General features: G+C 43.2%; 1 protein-coding gene across 5 annotated transcripts in view; it reads left to right on the top strand.

The window, feature by feature from the left end:
• The first annotated feature begins 310 nt into the window (after positions 1-310).
• Positions 311-10,858, top strand: part of ANKMY1 (ankyrin repeat and MYND domain containing 1) — a 58,256-nt gene continuing 47,708 nt past the window's right edge. For all 5 annotated transcript variants that reach the window (XM_073360054.1, XM_073360051.1, XM_073360050.1 and 2 more), the window contains exons 1-2: positions 311-404; positions 1,835-2,117. In XM_073360054.1, coding sequence (XP_073216155.1) covers positions 382-404; positions 1,835-2,117 — 306 coding nt within the window. In that variant the 5' untranslated portion in view covers positions 311-381. The remainder of the gene's footprint in view (positions 405-1,834; positions 2,118-10,858) is intronic.

Genomic DNA, 10,858 nt, shown 5'->3' with positions numbered 1-10,858 from the left:
TAGTGTAATAAATGAACGTCTGTTCAGAAATTCCCCGCACCCCTCGCAGCACGGGCCAGCACTGGGTGGGGGCGGGGCTTGCTGGGCCGGGGGGGCCAATGGCAAGCAAGGGAGAGGCCAGTTTCACAAACACACACCTGGGTCTCCATGGAAACCCGGACTCTGGCACAGTCCATGTGGGCTCGGGGGACGGGGGGAGGGGTTGGAGCGCCCTGTGCTGGAGCCGGCGGGAGGCGGGTTACGTAGCTCGGTGGTCCCCCTCCGCGCTGGGGCTAATGCTGGACTCGCCGCTCCTCCCCGCGGGACCGCTGCTCCCTCGCGCCCCCGCCCCAGCAGTGGTCGGGCCCGCGGCGCTGGCCGGGGCTGCGCTGGGACGGGCTGATGGAGCCGCCTGCCGCTGCTGGGTGGGTGTCGGGGGGAGCTCGGGGTTTCCTGTGCCGAGGCCGGGGTCATGGCCCGCCTGCAGCTTGGGCGAAGGGCAGAGAGCGCAGTGTGTGTGTGTGTGTGTGTGTGTGTGTGTGTGTGTGCGCGTGCCGGGGCTTGGAGTGTGTGTCTGTGTGCACAAGCGTGTGGGAATGGGCATGTGAAGTACTTGTGTGCGCGCAGGGACTGGGAGTTTTCGTGTGCCCACGCGTGGGAGCGTGCATGTGTGTCCAGGAGCGCGGAGTCCGTGCATACACATGAATGCACGTGAAGTACGTGTGTATGGCAGGGTTGGGGTGTTTGTGTGTGTGTGCACGTATGTGGTGTGCAGGAGCTTGGAATGTGTGCATGCATACACGTGTGGGAGCACACATTTGTGCATGGGCTTGGAGGGCATATACATGGGGAAGTGCAGTTGTATACAGGGATTCCAAGTGTGTGTGTACATATGTGGGATGTGTGTATGCAGGGATTGGGGTGCTTGTGTGTTCACATGCGTGTGTCAGAGGGTGCAGGAGCTTTGAGTCTGTGTACATGCATGTGCCATGCTCCATGCATAGGTAGGGTTACCAACTTTGGTTGGATGAATTCCTGGAGGTTTCATCACCTGACATTATCTTTAATTAAAGATTAATTTTAATTCCTGGAGACTCCAGGAGAATCCTGGAGGGTTTGCAACCCTATGCATGGGATGTGTGAAGTGCATGTGTTCAGGGGTGTGTATGTCTGCCAGTAGGACGGTACCTTGGGGCGTGATGTGAAAGTGGGATTGTACATGTGAGGGTGTTGGGTATGTCATTATGTACGTGAGAGTTTGTATATGTATGTGTTGGGGGGAGAGAATATACACATAGTATTTCGGTTTGTCGGTGGCAGGTGTTAATGATGAATGTGTTCTAAAAGTGCATTGTCAAAGGAATCTGCATTTCTTATATTCTTAGAAGCTTGTTTGACTGTATGTGTTTGGGATGGGAGCCATGCTTCACCAGTTGCAATGGGGTTTGTGAGAAGTGTATACCTTCAGCTCTGTGTTGCTTTTACTTTGGTACTAAATTGGAATGGTTATCCAAAGTACTTACTCGTTTGTCATCATTTTCATACATATCTCCTATGTTTGATTAACTCATTTATATTAACAAGAAGACCTATTCTTCTCGTTCTATAAAATGGCCCATTATAGAGGTGCAGCCTGTTTAGTCTGGACTTCTGGAATAATATTTTTCCTCTGCCTTCAGTGTGTTCCTTGATTTTGTATACCATCAGTATTAGGTATTGTGCAGTAAACAGTGTGTGTTTGAAATGGTTATATTGGAGTTAGATTTTTTTATTCTGTGTGAAGCAAAATAGTTGCAGCTTCATATGGTGTTAGTTTGGGACTCTGATTTGAATTTTGTGTCTCTTCTGAGTGTAGTTTCAGGCTGATCAAAGAAGATACAGAAGATGATTATGAACAAGGTTCTAGTCTGATCAGAGAAGAAGAAACAGAAGACTATGTTGAACAAGGTTCCAGTCTCTTGGATGAAGAGGAAGAAGATGGTGAACAGTTAGTGAAATTGACTGAAGATGACATTAGCAGTAATAGGATCATACTTACAAGTGGCATTCAGGAATGGCCAGATGGTTCCAGTTACAAAGGGGAATTTGGGTTTGATCTAAAGCTTGGTTATGGAGAATTCTCATGGGTCAATGGTGAGGTAAACTGGTTTATTCTATTTAAAATTTACATTAAGTGCATGTCTATCTGATGGCAGGTTTGATTTGTACATAATGATGTTAAGGAACACACATTGGTAAGTTTATCACTCTTCAAATCAATATACAAGGAGTAGTAAATAAATAAGTCTCTGCCTGTCAAATAGGATGTATATTTTTGCCTTTTACAAATGCTGCATTTATGGTGCACAACACAGTATGCTGAAAGTTCAGCAAGCACTGCTCCTCATGCTAAAACTGGGAATTCTGTTAAAGTTATTAACATAAAATAGGTTTCAGAATAGCAGCCGTGTTAGTCTGTATCCACAAAAAGAAAAGGAGTACTTGTGGCACCTCAGAGACTAACAAATTTATTTGAGCATAAGATGAAGTGAGCTGTAGCTCACGAAAGCATATGCTCAAATAAATTTGTTAGTCTCTGGGGTGCCACAAGTACTCCTTTTCTTTTAACATAAAATAGGTATGTCAGTATGTCCTATTGGCAGCCACTGTGTTGCCAAATAGTTACAGAACGAAACATTAACTGCATGGGATCCAAATATCAGAAATTGTAAACTAGTTTGCATTTGCTTTGGTGCTTGTAGTTTTAATATTGGAAGAAGAACTTTTAAGGTTTAAACATTAATTCAGTTTTAAGGCAGGATGGAAATTAGTTTACAATCTGATATTCAGCCATCATTTTGTTAATGCCAATATAAGTTTGGCTAATAGTCCTTTTATGTACCTGACATTACTTGTAGGCTACCATCAATGACATTTATCAAATATTATCTTATTTCTGTGCAGTATCAGCCATTTTAGTAAGAAATCAAGATTTCACTATGGTATTTCCTCCTTTGAGTGCTAGCAGTTTGATCATGCCACTGTTTCATCTTTTAGGCCTTGACTTTCATACTGTCCTTTTGCACTTTGGACTTGAACATTCAGTCCTCTAGTTGCCCTACTGTATTCTCCTTTCATAGTCCATTCTAAAAATCCAACATCTACTTCTTTGTCTTGAATTTAATATAGGAAGTTGTGTTGTCGAGCAGTGCCTTTTTGATATACCAGTCTGATTACTCTAAATGGGATTGAGGTCATCCCATATGTTACTTTTCGCTGGAGAACTATGCTCTAAAAGTTAATACTTCTAGTCCTTTGGGAAGTTTGCTCAAATTCGTGTCTGCTGTGGAGAAATATTACATTGAATAAATCCTTCTCTCACTGATACTGGCATTTTATACTTGGTCTGACTTTGTGTGACTAGACTTTCAAAACGTTTATTGTGCAGTGGATTAGTCAAACATAATCACAAATTTACCCCTGTTATACAGTTGTAATATACTAGACAGTCTACTTTTGCAAACCCATTTAGTGAAGAAGTATAAGGGAACATGCTACAAATACAAATGTTTACATACATTTGCATCTTTCTGATACTCTTACTTACACCAAACTAGATAGATAGATAGATCCAGCTTTTTTTTTTTTAAATAAGCAAGAAGAGGTGAAACAGGTGCTTTATATTTTCATATTTATATTTTTATTGGTGGGACATTATAACAGTCGAGAACTCTCAATGTCACACTGTTACTTCTTAGAATGGTTCTGTCTCTCCACCTGCTGGTTAGTAATATAATAACAGTAAAAATGAAACAGGATTCAAAGTTGCAGGTAAATCAATTTGTTCTGTTACTTCTAAGATTTAGCATGGCCTCAGTCTGAGTATCTATAGATTTATCATATTAGAAGATGATTGCATTGTGGTGGGAAGATGCCAGGTTCACTTAGTGGTACCTGCTGAATTTGTGAAACTTATTAAAATGCCCTCAGATATTTACATTAGAAATTGCGATGGAGAAACAAGAACCATTTTTTGTTGTTGTGTGCCTAGCAAAATGGGGCCCTGATCTAGAACCTGGGGCATAGTCAGTACTGCTCTAATAAAGCAGTATTTTCTAGTTGGCTGAGATTGGGAACTAGGAACTCTGTGTCCTAATCATAGTTCTGTCATTGGCTTGCTGCACGGCTCTGAGTACATCAGTTAGGTCCCTATCCTATGCTCCCGGCACACCCAGATATCCCAACAGCTTTGCTGGTAGTTTTGGGTATGCACGGGCACAGGATCAGGCTGTTTGTCTCTGTGTTGGTTTCACTGTCTGTAAATAGGTATAGTAGTATTCTTGTTATGCAAACAAGTATTATGAGAATGAATCATAAGATGTCTATTTATGCTTTAAAAATGACTGTAACACTCGCTTACCTCATGCGGATGCTGTGACAAATGATTAGCATTTGTCCATGTGTTCAAACTGTAAAGTGCTATAAATAACAATGAGAATATTTACTAAGCGCCTAATGTTACTAAAGAGTGATACATGGGAGAAGTCCCTGCAGCTGGTAGCAGAGTGGAAGGCCCAGTGAGTTGGGGGAGGGAAAGGAGGGGCTGCTGTCCATGGAGATGGCTCCTGGGTCTGTAGATCTAGGGAGTCCTTTCTCCATGTGTCTCTACAGCCTGCATGGCTGAGAGGCTTTGCCCCTGTAACTCTGTAGGCCCACTAGTCATTTCCCTGTAAGGGGAAGCCTCATAGAAAACCCTGCAAGAGCAAACATACATTTTTCTAACCACCTGCAGGGCTAGTCTGTCCCATAAATCAAGTAATATGTGCAAGCATGTAGGTCTTGCTGTGAACTAGAGAACGGCCTGAACACTGTAACCCGTATTTTCTTTATTTTTTTCTTGCAATTTTCAATATATTTTTCCTGATAATAATACGTAAAATTTCCATGACTGCCGGCTACTGTGTAGCTTATTGGCTCTTTCAAAGCTAGTGACTTCAAATCTAGTTAAGAGTGTATTCTGTTTATATCTCTTCCCTTTGTCCAGTAGATCACTACATTTTTGATGTGTAATTACATTTAATCATTTAGCAAAAAAATTAATTTTAGTTCCAATTCAGAGATATGCTGAGCACCTTGCAGAACCACTACTTTTGATTGAAGTAAAAACTAATATACAGTAATAAGTCTAATTTTAATGAAATTTTTGCAAGCAGATAGATCCTGGATTGGAGTGGGGAACTCACCTTGTTTGAACGTTATCTCTTGTGCTCCATTTTTATTAATGTTAGTAATTCTCAATATGTTTCTATTGCACTCATTGATCAGGTGAGCTGTTCTCTTGCTAATTTAATCACTGTAATTTCCCATGGATGTAGCCTAGTGGAGAATGTGTCTATCTGCCTTATATTATAAAGGTGGTGTGTTCATACCTTGTGAAAACATAAAAATTAACATTTCTCTTTCCTTTTTTCTGTGAATATACTGAACATTATCATGGAGCTGTTGGAGTTTCTATGCAGTTAGTCATAACTTGCTATTTCTTATAAGATGGACTTTGACCCTGTTAAATTAGATGTGAAAAAGATTTCTTGAGAAATTTCTCATATATGTAGAGTTGCCAATTTTCTAATTGCACAAAACCGAACACCCTTGCCCCAACCTCTACCCCGCCCTTCCCTGAGGCCCCACCCCTTCTCCGAGGTTCCCCTTCCTCTGCCGCTTGCTCTTCCCCACCTTCGCTCACTTTTACTGGGCTGGGGCAGGGGGTTGGGATGTGGGAGGGGGTGAGGGCTCCTGCTGGGGGTGCGGGCTCTGGAGTGGGGCCGGGGATGAGGGGTTTGGGGTGTAGGAGGGGGCTCTGGGCTGGGGCTGAGGGGTTTTGAGTGTGGGAGGGGAGAGGGCTGTGGGCTCCAGGCAGCGCTTACCTCAGGTGGCTCCCGGAAGCAGCCAGCAAGTCCAGCTCCAAGGTGGATGGGCCAGGGGGCTCTGTGCGCTGCCTGCACCCACAGGCGCCTCCCCTGCAGCTCCCAGTGGCAGCTCCTGCATCTAGGAGCTGGATATGCTGGCCACTTCTTGGAGCTATGTGGAGCCAGGGCAGGTAGGGAGCCTGCCTTAGCCCTGCTGCGCTGCCGACCAGACTTTGTGGCCTGGTCACCAGTGCTGACTGGAGCCACCAAGGTCCCTTTTCGACTGGGTATTCCAGTGGAAAAATAGATGCCTGGCAAACCTACATAAATGGCTGCCTGCCTGAGGAAAACTAACTTAGAAATTATTAGAAATCCCCATACCTGAAGAAGAGCTCTGTGTAAAACTCGAAAACTTGTCTCTCTCACCAACAGAATTTGGTCCAATAAAAGATATTACCTCACTCACCTCGGTGTCATCTGTCTAAGAATCTGTGAGATTTGTTGCACTAGTTGTCTTGGAGATCAGAATATTTGATAAATCAGTGTTTTCAGGTTTTGCTGTATATGAATTAAATTAAATCTGTTAGGTTGATGACACTTCACTCCTGGGCTGTGGCCAGTGTCGAGTGACTAGAAGGCTTTGGTACCTTTCTGTACCATATCTGTGCGATCTTTTGAAGCACCAACAGGAAGGTAAATTTCTTTTCCTTTGAGACATTGGGCTATAAAAACTGCAGTGGCAATATGTTCCCTTAAGGAAAGAAATGTAATATTAGTAAGAACAGTTCAATACCATCTTTCCTCCAAGCACATAGCAAAGGTGTTGTTTAATATGAGACCCCCCCATCCAAGTCTTGGTTGCTGCCATCCTTTTTTCTTTCCGCTGGCTGCCATCCTTTTTTCTTTTCACTGGCCCTAAATGTACAAAGTGAAGCCTTCTCAAAGGGCTTGGGGCCCTTTTTAGAGGAATGAATTTGGGAACATTGACCTACCTATTAACCCTTTCTCTGGATCAAGGAGAGTAAAGAATGAAATCAGAGTTACAATTGTTTTCTCTTATGTTCTCTTTAGGTCCCCTCCTTGAGATCAGCCTGCAGATGCTCCGTTCCCTCTGGCCATTCAGTGCTCTTTTCCCTCTCTGCTCTTGGCAGACTCCCTGTGCTGCTCCTTCCCTGGTTGCTCTTGGACACTTCTTGTGCTTCACTGGGTCACTCCATTTTGTCAGTCTTAAGTGCTCATTTTCCTTTGGGCTGTTCTCTTGCTGTCTCCTGGGGTATTTCACTCGTAGCTTTGCATGGACAATTCTGTACGCTGCTCTTTTTTGGGGTCCTTGGGCTGGGTCTCACCTCTTGATTTTCACTGAATTTCACCTTTGTTTCTCTGTTGTTCCTTAGGGTGTGTTTCAGGCGCATCCCTAGCTCTTAGTCTTTTTCTCAACTCTCTTCTTTTCACTGTTCCTTTCTCTGTACAGTTGAATGCCTTCTGTAGGATTAACCACCGCAGCATAACAGAATCACTTTCACTATCTCCAGCAGAGGTAACGCAAGCCCTCTGCCCCCAAATCTGCTTCTCATTTCTCCTTTTCCTGCAGAAATGTCAAAGGCAGTTTTGTACTTGGACCCTATTGCTCTGTACATAGTTCAATTGGTTCTGCAGGCCTGAAAGGTTTAGTACTTGAATATTGGGCTTTATCTCATAGACTCATAGATATTAAGGTCAGAAGGTACCATTATGATCATCTAGTCTGACCTCCTGCACAATGCAGGCCACAGAATCTCACCCACCCACTCCTGCAATAAAGCTCTCACCTGTGTCTGAGCTATTGAAGTCCTCAAATCATGGTTTAAAGACTTCAAGGTGCAGAGAATCCTCCAGCAAGTGACCCGTGGCCCATGCTGCAGAAGAAGGCGAAAAACCCCCGCTTCCTATCAGCTCCCCTTGGACATAGTTTCATCTGTGGCAATCATGAGTGTTGCCCTGTAGTTTGTTCAGCAGGGGATTCCGTCAGAACAATGTAATCAGAATTGGGGACTCATTACCTGGGGAGAGGGGGCATCTGAGGTGCACCCCTGAGTTCCTGCAACACCCAAATGGGAATATATTTAACTCGTTCCGTCTGCATTTCTTTAGAAGTTCATTTAACTGGCTTTATGTCACCAGCCGTAGAAAATGGACCTCATTCTAGTAAACAGATGCAGCTCAGACTTTGGCACTGTAAGCTTTTTCACATCATTCACCAATGTTCCTCACCCTTGACCTGCAAGGACCTTCTCAAAGAGCCCATTTGGTCCTTTGTCTTTCTCCTGAGAGTGCCAACAAATGTCAGTTAATGCCTGTAGTGGTGGCTCAGTGTCTTTGGTGATGCATACCTCTGTTCAGCTCCTACTGGACAGGCATCAATGATTTGTTTCATGGAGGGTAATGATTTTTAGTCTCTGTCAATTAAGGTAGGACTCAAATTGGTGACCTAGAAGTGAAAGGATCCATGTCAGATTCTATTACTAATCCCCAAATTATCCAGTCATTTTGTCTGGACTATAATAATTTTACTGAGGATAGTCACAACATAGTCCACATATCAGTGGGACATTAGCAAGCCATCTGGTGCTTTGATGCACCGGAAATTGTAGAAACATCATATAGGGGAGAATGGGTATGTTTTAAGGTGTTGAGCATCAGGTAATTTTATCCCCAAATTACTCAGAAAAGAGAAACAAGATATGGTAAGCCATATCTTAATGACTATCTCTCTTAATTGTCCCTTAATGATTGTCTTTGTACTACGCCTTAAGGGATGCTATGATTAAAGGTGAGCTAAATCCTCAGTTATAACATTAGATAATTGGATTTAAATAGAAAACATTTGCAGATTACACCAAAGAAACTAATACCATTTAAAGAAAAGGAGTACTTGTGGCACCTTAGAGACTAACCAGTTTATTTGAGCATAAGCTTTCGTGAGCTACAGCTCACTTCATCGGATGCATACTGTGGAAAATACAGAAGATGTTTTTATACACACAGACCATGTAATGTATTTAAAGACTGAACAAAGGTTTTACGTTTCATTGTGTTGAGTAACCAAGAACTTCTTAAAACAATTCCCAACTATATATGTTTTCCTTATCATTAAAAGAATTAAGACTTTTAGAATGTTTATCAAAGGAATTGGGTTCAATAAGAATATTCTAGAGTTCTTTCAATAGGGGTGTGTTTTTGAAATACTAGGTTTTCCTCTTTGAAATGAGGAGGGTGAGACAAAGGGTGATAAAGAGGCTTTTGACATAGTTTTGTAGCCTTGATATACTACATGCTATGTGTCACTTTTTTCTGTTAGGTCCTAGGAAAAGACATTCTTTAAGAATGGGGAGGTGCCTGGTCTTTGAGAAGACATTCCTGGTGGTTTTTAACTTTAAACCATATGTCTCTCAAGATTACAATCTGCAGTATCTTCACCCACTGTTTGCAACCGAAAACTCCTACCGAACAGCCAGCATGGATTCACCAAGGGAAGGTCATGCCTGACTAATCTAATCGCCTTTTATGATGAGATTACTGGTTCTGTGGATGAAGGGAAAGCAGTGGATGTATTGTTTCTTGACTTTAGCAAAGCTTTTGACACGGTCTCCCACAGTATTCTTGTCAGCAAGTTAAGGAAGTATGGGCTGGATGAATGCACTATAAGGTGGGTAGAAAGCTGGCTAGATTGTCGGGCTCAACGGGTATTGATCAATGGCTCCATGTCTAGTTGGCAGCCGGTATCAAGTGGAGTGCCCCAAGGGTCGATCCTGGGGCCGGTTTTGTTCAATATCTTCATAAATGATCTGGAGGATGGTGTGGATTGCACTCTCAGCAAATTTGCGGATGATACTAAACTGGGAGGAGTGGTAGATACGCTGGAGGGGAGGGATAGGATACAGAAGGACCTAGACAAATTGGAGGATTGGGCCAAAAGAAATCTGATGAGGTTCAATAAGGATAAGTGCAGGGTCCTGCACTTAGGATGGAAAAATCCAATACACCGCTACAGACTAGGGACCGAATGGCTAGGCAGCAGTTCTGCGGAAAAGGACCTAGGGGTGACAGTGGACAAGAAGCTGGATATGCGTCCGCAGTGTGCCCTTGTTGCCAAGAAGGCCAATGGCATTTTGGGATGTATAAGTAGGGGCATAGCGAGCAGATCGAGGGACGTGATCGTTCCCCTCTATTCGACATTGGTGAGGCCTCATCTGGAGTACTGTGTCCAGTTTTGGGCCCCACACTACAAGAAGGATGTGGATAAATTGGAGAGAGTCCAGCGAAGGGCAAGAAAAATGATTAGGGGTCTGGAACACATGACTTATGAGGAGAGGCTGAGGGAGCTGGGATTGTTTAGCCTGCAGAAGAGAAGAATGAGGGGGGATTTGATAGCTGCTTTGAACTACCTGAAAGGGGGTTCCAAAGAGGATGGCTCTAGACTGTTCTCAATGGTAGCAGATGACAGAACGAGGAGTAATGGTCTCAAGTTGCAGTGGGGGAGGTTTAGATTGGATATTAGGAAAAACTTTTTCACTAAGAGGATGGTGAAACACTGGAATGCATTACCTAGGGAGGTGGTAGAATCTCCTTCCTTAGAGGTTTTTAAGGTCAGGCTTGACAAAGCCCTGGCTGGGATGATTTAACTGGGAATTGGTCCTGCTTTGAGCAGGGGGTTGGACTAGATGACCTTCTGGGGTCCCTTCCAACCCTGATATTCTATGATTCTATGAACACTGTATTCATGGCAAAAAATCACAATAGCCAACATTTTTATAGTCCTTCAGACAGAATATACAATATTAAAGCAAAACAGAAATGCTAAAGCTGCATTTAAGAGTCTGGTGAAATATGCTTTCACAGCCCAGGAGATCTCATTCTCCTTGACACCTTTTGTGCCTGTAGAGGTTTCCTAGTTTTGTTAGTTAGCTTGAACATACTTTAATAAACACTCCTTTAATAAAATAAACACCCCAAAA

This window comes from Lepidochelys kempii, chromosome 9 (assembly GCF_965140265.1).
Source record: "Lepidochelys kempii isolate rLepKem1 chromosome 9, rLepKem1.hap2, whole genome shotgun sequence".
NCBI classification, from domain to species: Eukaryota; Metazoa; Chordata; order Testudines; family Cheloniidae; genus Lepidochelys; species Lepidochelys kempii.
The sequence above is the reverse complement of the archived record's forward strand: the minus strand, read 5'-3'. Positions and strand labels throughout refer to the sequence as shown.